The sequence below is a fragment of the Dasypus novemcinctus genome, chromosome 18, assembly GCF_030445035.2.
Source record: "Dasypus novemcinctus isolate mDasNov1 chromosome 18, mDasNov1.1.hap2, whole genome shotgun sequence".
NCBI lineage: Eukaryota > Metazoa > Chordata > Mammalia > Cingulata > Dasypodidae > Dasypus > Dasypus novemcinctus.
The window spans coordinates 12781837-12794186 of NC_080690.1; the positions used below are offsets into that span (position 1 = coordinate 12781837).

The 12350-nt window shown below is 35.1% G+C and overlaps 1 protein-coding gene across 1 annotated transcript in view; it reads right to left on the minus strand.

The window, feature by feature from the left end:
- CNTNAP4 (contactin associated protein family member 4) overlaps window positions 1-12350 on the minus strand; it is a 299921-nt gene that overhangs the window by 43708 nt on the left and 243863 nt on the right. Inside the window, exon 15 of the mRNA XM_058279681.1 lies at window positions 8974-9101. Coding sequence (XP_058135664.1) covers window positions 8974-9101 — 128 coding nt within the window. The remainder of the gene's footprint in view (window positions 1-8973; window positions 9102-12350) is intronic.

Below are 12350 nucleotides of genomic sequence, written 5' to 3' on the forward strand. Positions count from 1 at the left end.
TTCTTAATAGTGGAGGGTTATCAGATAATACCATGTAAATATCTTATAAATGGAATTGATCCTCACTTTTTGATCCTCACTTTTTTTTTTATTTAGATGTGATCTGCCAAATGGAAGAGAAATCTGTCAAATGGAAGAGAAATAAACCAAATCATAATTTTCCAGCCTAAACGTCTAACTTCTGCAAAGTTATTTATTGCCTACATGCATCTTTGATTATTTAATGCATTCTGGGCACCTCTGAGTTCTCAGACAGCTGTAGCAGTCAATGAAGATAAAACAAAGAGACTAATTTCAATGACTCAAGTATTTCTTAGAACAAGAAACCACAATCTTTTCTAACTTTGTAAATATGAGGGATGCTTTGAATTAACATAAATTTATGATACAATGACTAAGCTGAGAAGAAATACTTTCATAAAATGGGTTAAAAAATTTAAAATGATGAAGAGTCCAAATACTTCCCTGTTTAGATTAATAAACTGAGAACAGAAATTAAGATCATTTTGCACCAACTCTTTTAATTGCATATAAAATATACATACATGTTTTACCACAACACATCTAGTTTCAGGAAAAATCACTACCAAATGCAAATCTCTGAGAAATAGCCTTGTTAAATTACTGAACATTAAGGATAACTATTCTTTCGAATACAAATAAAAAAGCAAATCAAGTATATTTTGGCCTCAGATTACTTCACGGCATTCCGTGTCAGAGGATAAAGGATCACTGTTTACATACTTCTGGGGGAAAGAATAAGTACCAAGCATTTTTTTTTTTAATATGAAGGCAACAGGCAGTCATTCTCCATATGAAACAACTCTGAACCCATTTGGGGAATATAAAATTTAAAACCCACTTCATAATGAAATATTGTCAATCAAAAGATATATATACTAATATACTAATTCAGAGTCAGAAACTAGAATATAGGTTAACAGAGGCTGGGGTGGGGATGCAGAATGGGGAGTTCATGCTGAATTGAAACAAAGTTTCTGTTTGAGTGCTGGAAAAGTTGGGTAATGGATAGTGGTGACCATTTCACAATATTGTAAATGTAATTAACACCACTAAATTATATATCTGAATGTGGTTAAAGGGTAATCTTAGGTGGCATATATGCTGCCAGAATGAAAAAAATTTTTTAAAAACCCACAGGACTATACAACACAGTGAACCCTAATGTAAACTGTGGACTATAGTCAATAGTACAATTATAATAATATTCTCATCAATTTTAATAAAGGTGTCACATTAATGCGAAATATTACTAACAGGGGCGGGTATATGGGAACACTTTTGTTCTGCACGATTTTTCTGTAAATCCTTAACTTCTTCAATAATTAAAAAAAAAGATGTTTAAGAAAAGCTGTAAAAGTCAAGATGACTGGATATCTCCATGCTGATGATAGTGGGATAATATGTATAAACTGGGGAAAGTCAGAAAGCATGACCCAAAATGTTATACCACTTCCTCAAAAGGTTAAACATGGAGTTACCATATCACACAGTAATCCCACCTCTAGGCATCTGTGACCATTTGAAGCTGGGTGGGCCCCAGAAACTCATATCCTTAGAGCCAATCTATTCCTGGGAGTGTAAACCTATTGTAGGTGGGAATTTTTTGTTTTAAATTACTTCAGTTAAGGGCCTTTGATTAGACTGTGGGACCCAGCGTGTGTCTTAGTTCTCTTACTGCAGTCCTTTACAAAAAGAGGAATAAAAAGCTGCAGACACAGGAAAAAAGACACATATAAATGTTTCCATTTATATGAAATATCAAGGGTAGGCACATTTATAGAGATAGAAATTAGATAAGTGGTTAATTGACTACTAATGGGTACAGGGCTTCCTCTGGAGGAGAAAATGTTCTAAAATCAACTCATGATGGCGGTACAATTCTGTGAACATATTAAAAACCATTTACTTGTACACTTTAAATGGGTAGATTGAATGGCATGTGAATTAAATCTCAATAAGATAAATTTACACCAGCCAAGTTTGTTTTAGTATTCCAAGGCAACAAAATATTCTCAAGTATGCAAAAACTCAGGAAAGATAACACTTATGAGCCTTTCTGGAGGAAAAAAAAAGAAGAAAAGAAAGAAAAATCTCAACTACGTACAATGCAATCCAGCAAAAATAAACCAAAATACAAAATATCCAAGTATATAGAAATTCTGATAAGAGGATGATTAGTTATTTAAAAATAAGCAATCAGGGAAACAGATGTGGCTGAACCAATTGAGCTCCTATCTACCATACAGGAAGTCCAGGGTTTTATACTCAGGGCCTCCTGGTGAGGGCAAGCTGGCCCACATGGAGTGCCAGCCCACATGGGAATGCAGCCCTGCGCAGGAGTGCTGCCCTACATGGGAATGCCACCTGGCATGGGAAAGGCACCCTGTGTAGGAGTACCAGCTGACATGGAGAGCTGGCCCAGCAAGATGATGCAACAAGAGACACAGAGGAGAGAAAATAAGAAGACAGAGCAGGGAGCTGAGGTGGTATAAGAGAGTAATTGCCTCTCTCCCACTCTGGAAGGTCCCAGGATCGGTTGCTGGAGCTGCCTTATGAGAATACAAGCAGACACAGAACACACAGCAAATGGACACAGAGAGCAGACAACGGGGGGAACAGGGAAGGGGGGGATAAATAAAAGAAATCTTTAAAAAAAAATAAGCAATCAAAAATACTGTAAAATAATAAGCAAAACTTGGGAGATGGGGAAGGGAAAGGAAAAGAAGGGGAGAGGAAAAATGAGTACTAATTTTCCCATTTTTCAAAGTAGATCAATACTGTCAAAAACTGAAAAATAAATTTACTATAAAACCTACTAACTCTATAATTTCTTAGTTTTCATAATCATTTTTGAAAAAATTTAGTGAGAGCCCTTGTATTGAAGATAAACGTATTAAATATGTAAATAATATAAGCTATTCCTTTGCCTATATTTTGGTTTCTTCTTTCTCCTTCAATTTCAATAAATAAATTTTTGCAGATTTATTTATAAATCTCTTCTATCTGTTCTTCTTTCTAGAGCAGTGATTTGATTTCTGGTCCGGGATAATTTTGCATACCGAGAGGGCATTTGAAATGTCTTGAGGGAAGCAGATTTGGCTCAACTGATAGAGCGGCCGCCTACCATATAGGAGGTCCAGGGTTCGATACCCAGGGCCTCCTGAACTGCATGGTGAGCTACATTGCTGATGCACACAGAGGAGTGCTGTGTCATGCAGGGGTGTCCCCCACATAGGGGAGCCCCACATGCAAGGGGTGTGCTCCACAAGGAGAGTTACCCCATGTGAAAAAAGCACAGCCTGCCCAGGAGTGGCACCGCATACACGGAGAGCTGACGCAGCAAGATGATATAACAAAAAGAGACACAGATTCCTGGTGCTGCTGACAAGAATGCAAGCAGACACAGAAGAACACACAGCAAATGGACACAAAAAGCAGACAACTGGGGGCGCGGGGGAAGAGGAGGGGAGAGAAATAAATAAAAAATAAATCTTTAAAAAAAAGAAATGTCTTGAGACATTTTTGGTTGTGACAGCTGGGAGAAGGGTGTTAATAACGTCTAGTGGGTTGAGACCAGGGATGCTGCTAACCAGCCTAGAACACACCAGACAGCATGCCCATTAACAAGGAATTATCCAGCCCAAACATCAAGAGTGACACGGTTGAGAAGTCCTGGTCTTGAGTTATGCAGTAATGTCCAGAATAATACTCACCTGATATTAAAGATTATTTCTGAGTACCATCATTTTAGAAATTTTTACTCCTTCCTTTGACATTTCTGTATTGCCTAAGATTTTTTATATGAGTCTGAATCAACTAAGTCATTAATAGTTAATGTTTAAAAACAATGAATAACTGCATGTATGTGTATAAAGTTGCCACAAAAAGATACTATTTTAGTGCTGAGAATTTTCAGGGTTCTCAGTCTCAAATGAAAACCTTTTAAAGGTCTTGAAAAGAATTCTGGTTACCTGACAATTCTGAAGTTTCTTGAATATCTACAATTATTCTGTAGAGCAAGTCCTCTTTAAAAGAACAGCGACAAAGCAAAACAAAACAGGCTATAAGATATTTTTCACCAGAAGTAGAAAGCATTTCAGTTTATATAGTCATTGTCTTTGTTAAGAGTGAAAAGCAAAAAATATTAATATTAGATTAAAAATACATCCTTATTTGAAAGCACTTTCACTGCCACAAGCTCAAGTATATTGATGAGAAATGGCTCAAATGGAACTAGATGTTCTTTGTACTATCTGCGTTTCATCAGAATCAGTATTTCAATATAATCAAAGCTCCTTTCACAAAAGTGGATATATATTTGCTTATCATTTAATTGCTTATGCCATCAAAGCCTTATTCTTGCCTCTCACCAATACTTCAAAAGCTATAGGTTTCTTGAGCTATATATGATGGATCATTCTCATTCGTTCATAAACTGCTATTTATTGATTATCTTTCACGTAATATGCATTGTCTTAGATGCCAGGAACACAACAATAAATGAGCTAGGGATCCTGCTCTTGAGATGCTTAGAAATAATTAAAAGCCAGTATGAGAAATATGTCTTGTAATATGCTCGACATTCTTTGAAAGTACAGGACTAATTTCCCTAGAGATCTGTGGAAGGTTCCATGGAGAAGAGATTTTAATATGAGCTTTATAGGGTTCAGCATAACCTGCCAATACCTTGATTTTGGACTTCTGGCTTTCAAAACTGTGGGACAATAAATTCCTGTGGTTTTATCTATTGGTATTCTGTTTCAGCAGTTCTGGCAAGTTAAGACAGAATCACACAATCTTTGCTCAGTATGATGTTACCTGTCAAATTTTCATCGATGCCCTTTATAATATTGAGGAAGTTACCACAGTTCCAGGTTTGCTTAGCTTTTATCATAAGCAGGGTATTTTTTTTATTACCTTATTTAAAAGGAGATTTTATTTTATTTTATTCCCAAAACACAAACAGATGTTTTATTTAAAAGGTGCAATAAGCGCTAATCCCCCAAATGAAGTGGAGAGAAGAGCCAGGTCATCTTCCACCAGCACCTTGACCTCTTCACAACTTGCAGAGAACCGATTTAAGAATTAAGTGGCGACAGAAGCCAAACCTTGAGAAGGTTTTCTTTTCTCCAGTGAACCAGCGGCCCAGCTCGGCCCGACCGTAAGTAGGGTATTGAATTCTGTCATTTGCTTGTCACAAAACTTTTCAAAAGATTTATTTATTTATTTCCATATTCTTAAATAAATAAATTCATTTATTTAAAACTGTTTCCTAAGTTTTATCTCTGAAGGACAACTTTAAAAGGCAGCTTTAATGTTCTATCACTTGCACTTCAGGTAGAACATTTAACAAGGCTTTCTATGACTTTTGACTGGTATCAAGCAATAAGAGCAGTAACAAGGAATTTCAGAACAACCTATATTAAAAACAAAATGTAAAGAAGAGCTTGAAAAATAATGACATCAATAAATTAATGGCAAGCCCATCTCTGGTCCTGGTAGGACCCATACTCATTTTTTTTAAATTTCTGAAACATGTATATTAATAATTTATTAACCCACACAAATTGTACCAGCAGGTTAGAAAATCCCTCTTAAGTTGACTGCACATCCCATCAACTCTCAGCTTACCAAAGAAACCTAACTACTTTTAACATTTTTCTTTTTATAAGGTAAAAGAACAAAATTTTGTGATTTTCCAGAAGCCCTGATGAAAGTTCCAAAGAAATTCCTGATCAAGGAGAAATAATTTAAGATCTGAATTTAGGAAAGCAAACTGTCAAAATTGTCAGGAAGTTCATAATATATATCAAATAAGGTAATGGGTCACTGTGAAATAATACTTGACTCCCGATTTAAACAAAGTGACAATAAAAGATCGAAACAGTATTATAGGAAGTAATATGATTCTTTACAGCATAATTATTTTAAAAGTGAGAAGGTTGGACTCTCAAACAATTGTGGACATAATAAAAACAATATGCGGGACAGAAATATTGTAATAAGATACAAAATAAATGTTTTCTAGGCCAGATACTCAGAAGGTAAATAAAAACTTCTTTCAACCTCTTCCTAGGAGAAGACCAATAATCCCAGAAAATATTGTCATTTTAACAAAAGGAAACAAATCTCAGCTTTGCATAAATATACTCTTTTTAAAAATCTTCTAGAAAAAACATTATATCTTATTTAACTTTGACCGTTAAAAATAAAATTATTTCCTGAAAACCATTTATGACTTTCTTATCCATACAGGTTCTAGCCTAAATTTTTCTCTTTTCTATTCTACAATAACTAATCATTTTGCTTTAGGACAGAACTATTCTCTTTTTTTTTCTCTCTTTCTCTTTTTATTCTTAACAAAACCACATCCTGAATACCTTGCAAACTCAATTTAGCATAAGCCTAAGATATTAAGGTATCAGAAGATCTTAGAATCTATCTTCAACCTGACAAATTATGCAGAACACTGTTATTGTTCAGATCAACTTTGTCAGATTTTAATATTTTATTTGTTCTGCTTATCTCAAGATCTCTCTTTTAGCCTTTAAATGTGGATAGATATAAAATTTCCTTCATCTCTAATTTGTATGAAAAAAACAACACTATTGTCCTTTATTCTCACCTTTCAATATTTCGGTTCAAAGAAAAATTTTAAACTCCTTTATCTCAATGAGTGGTATTAGCATTGAACTAGCTATTCAAATCTGAGAGCTGGGAATTATCCTCAAATATTTTCACCCTCACCTTACCATGTAAATTAAATTGATTTATTGATTGATCCCCTTCTTTAAGCCTCCGGCCAGCTATTGCCTATTGCAAGCTCTTGTCATTTATCCTTGTCTTACATCAACAGTGACTTTACTGATCTTCCAATTGGATCATGAGGATTAAGTTATTACTCAGTCTAACATCATTTAGTGCCCAGCCCTGATGCCTTGAGAGTGATATCCACATACCTTTCCTCTGCTTACATAGCCCACCGTGCATGATCTCATATCTGTAAGCCTCATAGCTGCCCAGAATACTTCACTTGGAAAGAAAAAAGAATGACCCTAGGGCAGGGCAAGGTCAGGTGTACAGACTTCCCTTTTAGAGAAGAGGAGGCCTCCATTGTTCTGCCGTCCTTGTTTTCCAACTGAAGAAGTTAAAATGAGTCCTTCATACTGAAAATAGTTCTTGTGGCCTCACGTGAGGATGAGTCCCAACCTCAAGAGTAGATTTAGGAGACAAGGAGCCCAAGGACAGCTCTCAAGTTCTGTTTCATTAAGAAGTCAGAGATGAATTAATAGGACTCTAAATACTTGAAAATATTTATAAATTCCTGTTGCTAATATTGTTCCTCTGTATTTCCATGGTGACAGTAGCTGGATATTCTAAGCCAAGGTTTCCCATTCTTAGCATACTGACATTTTGGTCCAGAGGATTTTTGGTTGTGGAGGGCTGCCTTGTACCTTGTAAGATATTTGGCAGCATCTCTGTCCTCTACACACTAGATGCCAGTAGCCTCCCTTCCTCGGGTCTGACACTAAATTGTTTATGGATATGTCCAAATGAACCACAGCTCTGTGTGAAAAGGCAGTGTGTGCTTGTGCTCATGGCAGTAAGTCTGAGGGTAAGGGGTAGAATCAGTAGTGACCTCAGTTAAAAACTCCTGATCCAACAGGGATTGTGGCAAATGGAATGAGGAGGACCAAGGAAGATGGCCTGGACCTCTGAAGGGTTAAGATCAGAGCCAGCAGTGAAAGGAGACTGGGAAGCACAGAACAGCACAGCTTCTCCGTAACCATGCAAAATTGTTGCACTCTGCCAGTTGCACCCTGAGTTTGCAACTTTATCACTTTGCACATGTTTTTTCTCTCCATGAACTATCCTATGTCATCTTCATGCGATGGTAAGGCTTATTGGCAGAGCGGAAGTGGACAGCGATAAAGAACAGGGATGGAGCATAAAACGACAGACAGGTTTTTACAATGTATATATAAATTTTTATAGGCTGGTATCATCTTTGCTTTTAAACTAAGCAACTTCTGCTATGACATCTTCATAAATCGACTATATTGTGCTATATTCCTGGGTTAAGCCCCTAGAATAAAATTTTATTTTAGAGTATTCTTTCAATGTAAACAAATATTTCTTCTAAATCCTATTTAAGTTCTGAAAATAACTAAAAGCATAAATAATTGATGCTTTTAATCTCTCTGAAATCAGAGAGGTTAACAATCTATGAATGGGTACATATGTGCATAGCATTTTCTACTAAAAATACATATTTTCTATAAAACTATTTGATTAAAATTCTGTTTTTTAGTGTTAATAAGTTGAATATACACAACTGTGTGTCCTGATAATTTTAAGTTAAAAAACCACATGCAGGAAACACTGGGAAAAACACTTAAGCTTCAAAGTTGAAATATATATGATTAAACTAACTTTGATTCCATTGATGTTCTAATTTCATCCCACACCCAATATAGGAAACTCATATACATTCTTAACAATTTTGAGTGATATTGAAACTTTTGCATGTTGATGACAGGGTGCTGACATTCTGGAATGCATTTATGAACCAATCAAAATAAGATGCTTAGTAGCTGCTTTCTTGGAATTTTAGCAGGGTTTGCCTTGACAGCATTTATCTCAGGGTTTTGTACTTTAGGGTGCTTCATTTGTTAATTAACTAAAATGATGTTTTAGACCTTACCCTCAGTTTTCACAATAGTAGTCTGAGTAATTGGTATAGGATAGAAATATGATGCTTAAGTGATATTTTCTTCAGATATGTATACAACACAGTCTTCTTTTATAAGGTGAAATAAGATGAAATATAGATAACTACGGTAGACAGTATTTTAAAAACAACAACAGCAAACCTTGCAGTTAAAGAGCCAGTCATGCCCAACCAATATATTAACAGAAGGAAAGAAAGCTCTCCTTGCCACTACTTACTGTCTCCCTGGCAGAGTAGAGGGCCCAGTTTATAAGCTGCTTCTGAGTGTGGTCGGCCTGTGTCTGTAATCACTATCTGAGTCACTGGCAGATGTTCTTTGTAAGAAAGGAAGCCAGTGTCATTGGTCCTGAAAAAAACAGTAGCAACAATAAAAACTCTTAAAATTACTCTGATTAATATAATCATAAAATAAGCAATAGTCCTTCCTTACTGCAGTTCAAAACCAAGATATTCTGAGCAAAATTTCCACATGCAAAGTATAAGGATGAAATTGCTCATAGGAGCACATGAAACATGGTAAGATTTGAATATCTTTTGTAGACAGAATATAGTTGGTGATTTTGGAATTCAGTTGGCCATTTTCTCTCTTTCAATTGGAATGGTTTATCCATTTTTCATTTAATATAATGATTGATAGTGTGGTTTTAGGTCTACCCCTTTGTTGTTTCTTATGTCTTCTGATATGATTTCTTATTTCTCCTTTCTGCCTTTGCATGGTTTATTATTTTTTGTGTGTGTTTCATTTTATTTAACATAATCTACTTAAATTTTATGTTGTATAACTTCATATAAAATGTCAGAAGTTTGCTATAGGATAGTTTATTTAATGCCTCCCCCCACACACAAATCTATTCTTTGGGCCATATTTTAACATATTTTAAATCCATAAATCTAAAAACTTCACAGTGCAATTAAACAGTCAATCAAACTTATTTTTCAATTAGGAGAAAAATTTAAACATTTTTGTATTTACCCACATACTTATAATTCAGTGCACTCATTCCTTTCTGAAGATTTGAGTTTCCAACTAGTGTTACTTCCCTCTAATATAAAGAAATTCTATTAGCATTTCTTATAGTTAGGTCTGCTCACAATAAATTCTCTCAGTATTTGCTTAATCTGAAAAGGTTTTTATTTCACCATTATTGAAATACATTTTTATTCAATGTGGAAGTCTAGGCTGACTTTTTAATTTTCTTTCAACACATTAAATGTATCATTCCATCATCTTCTAATCTCCAGTGCTTCTGATGAGAAGGCAGTCTTCATCTGTATCCTTGTTCCCCTGTACACAGGTGTTTTCAAAATATTTATCCTTATTATTGGTTTTTAGCAGTTCGAACATAAAGTGCCCAGGTGTGCTTTTCTATGCATTTATTCTGCTTGGATTTGTCTTAGTGGCCACAGGGCTACCAATACAACATACTAGAAATGGGTGAGCTTTTATAGTGGAAATTTTATTTAGGTTAAAAGATTACAATCCTGAGCTGTGAAATGTCCAAATTAAAGCATCAGCGAAGATGCTTTCTCACCAAAGTCAGCTACGGGTCATCCTGGGGTCCTGCCATGTGATGAAGCAAGATGGTAGCTGATCTCTGCTGAGGTCCCTGCCTTCCCCTCTAGAATCTACAGTCTCCCAGAGCTCAACTGTGGGCTGTCAGGCTTATGACTTGTTTCATCAGCCTTGAGCTGCTCCATGGGCCCAGACTCTTGGGGGCTTTGTACTTAGCATTTGGCTGCTAGCGATCCTCAAGTATTCGCTCATGTGGCAGGATCAAAAATGGCTGTTTCCTTTTTCTCTGTGTCTCCATGGTATAAACCTCCAGTAAGAGGGTGGAGATGCAAGCTGAGTCATGTCTCACTGCCATAGTCCCATCAAAAGGGCCCCACACCCACAGGAATGGATTAGTTCAAGAACATAATCTTTTTCTTGGGACTCACCCAATTCAAATGTCACAGGGGTCGCTGAGATTCTAGAATTTGTACTTGATGTTTTACTAGTTATCTACCATGACACAAGATATTATCCCAAGACTTAGTGGCTTAACAACATTTATGACATCATAGTTTCTGTGGGTCAGGAATCTGGGCATGGCTTAACTGGATCCTCTGGCTTTGAGTCACTCAAAAGGTTTGTTGGGACTTGAATCATGTAACTCACAAAAGATATGCTCTATTTTCTTAATCCATATTCCATTGGGTGTGAACCCATTTATAAAGATGACCTTTTGAAGATGCTTTTATTAGTTAAGGAATGGCCAGTTGAATTGGGGCAGGGCTTGAGGTCTGCTGAATGCCGTCAAAGACAAAGGCACAGAAACATGTATCTCATCCACTGGGCTGCCCTTCTTTCAAATGTCCCCACCCCTGGCAGTTTCTGCCTGCTTTTGGTTTCTCTTCCACTAACTTCAAGTAGTTTTTTTAATAACTTTTTTTGGGGGGGGTTATAATTTTTATCGGTGGGAAGATTAGTTCTATGCAAGCTACTTCATCAAAAGCAGAATTAAATGTTTCCAAATTTTATTTTTAAAAGCTATCTTTAATTAATGCTAAATTATGGAGACATCAGAGAGCTATTGGATTATATTTTTGTATTAAGCATCATTATTAATAAATTATTAATATTTTAAAATACAGTATTGTGTAAGCATTTTTATGTGAAGGTAGTGAGAAAGAGGGCACAAGGAAGGGATTAGACATTTTGGAAAATTTGAGTTTGGCTAAGAGACAAAATTCTTCATACTCAGTATGCAATACTAAAATTACAATCATGACTCCATACTGACTCCATATTGACATGTCTTTCTAGGATATTCTAAAAAGTCTGTTTCTTGATATATAACATAGTCTTGATGTTTGCCAAGTAAATAAATGGAATACAGTGTACCTCAGATTGTGAGCTCAACTAATAGCAAACTGATCACTGGAATTAATATATATCCTGTAACCAGATCAATCACATTTAAAGCCAGATAGACTTATTATGTTTTAAAAATCTGTATAGGTCCATTTGTTAATGATATGAGATATACATGTAGTATGATGAAACATAAACCTTAAATTTTAAAAAGCCTACTTTACAAATAACAAAATCAATATACATTCCAATTCCAGTGTCAAATACAACTAATTTTTTTATTTTCAGATAAAATGATCATATATAAGATCTTCCTCCTCCTTAGAATAATATTTTTAATTAAGTTTTCAAACCCCAAAAATTATTTAAAATGTCTATTTCAAAATATGATGCATAGACCATTAGTTCTTTGTGGCATAATTTGCTTTTTTTTTTAAAAAAAAGGCTAATTTTACTTGTTTAAAGATTTATAGGCAGATTTTTGAAGAAATGTGCTTTGGTAATTACTGACTATAAATATATTTTGTGAATAAAAGTATGCCTAATTACACTTAATTTTAAAGAGAATGATAGCTGACTTCTAATGACGAGGACATAAGTAACAGGTATTTCTGTTTCATCAATTAGAAAAATTAAATGTACATGATCTACAGTCCATTACACAAAACTGAAATGAAAAAATATTGATCATATTTAGGATTCAGTTTAATTGTATCACATTTCATCAAAACTTACTTT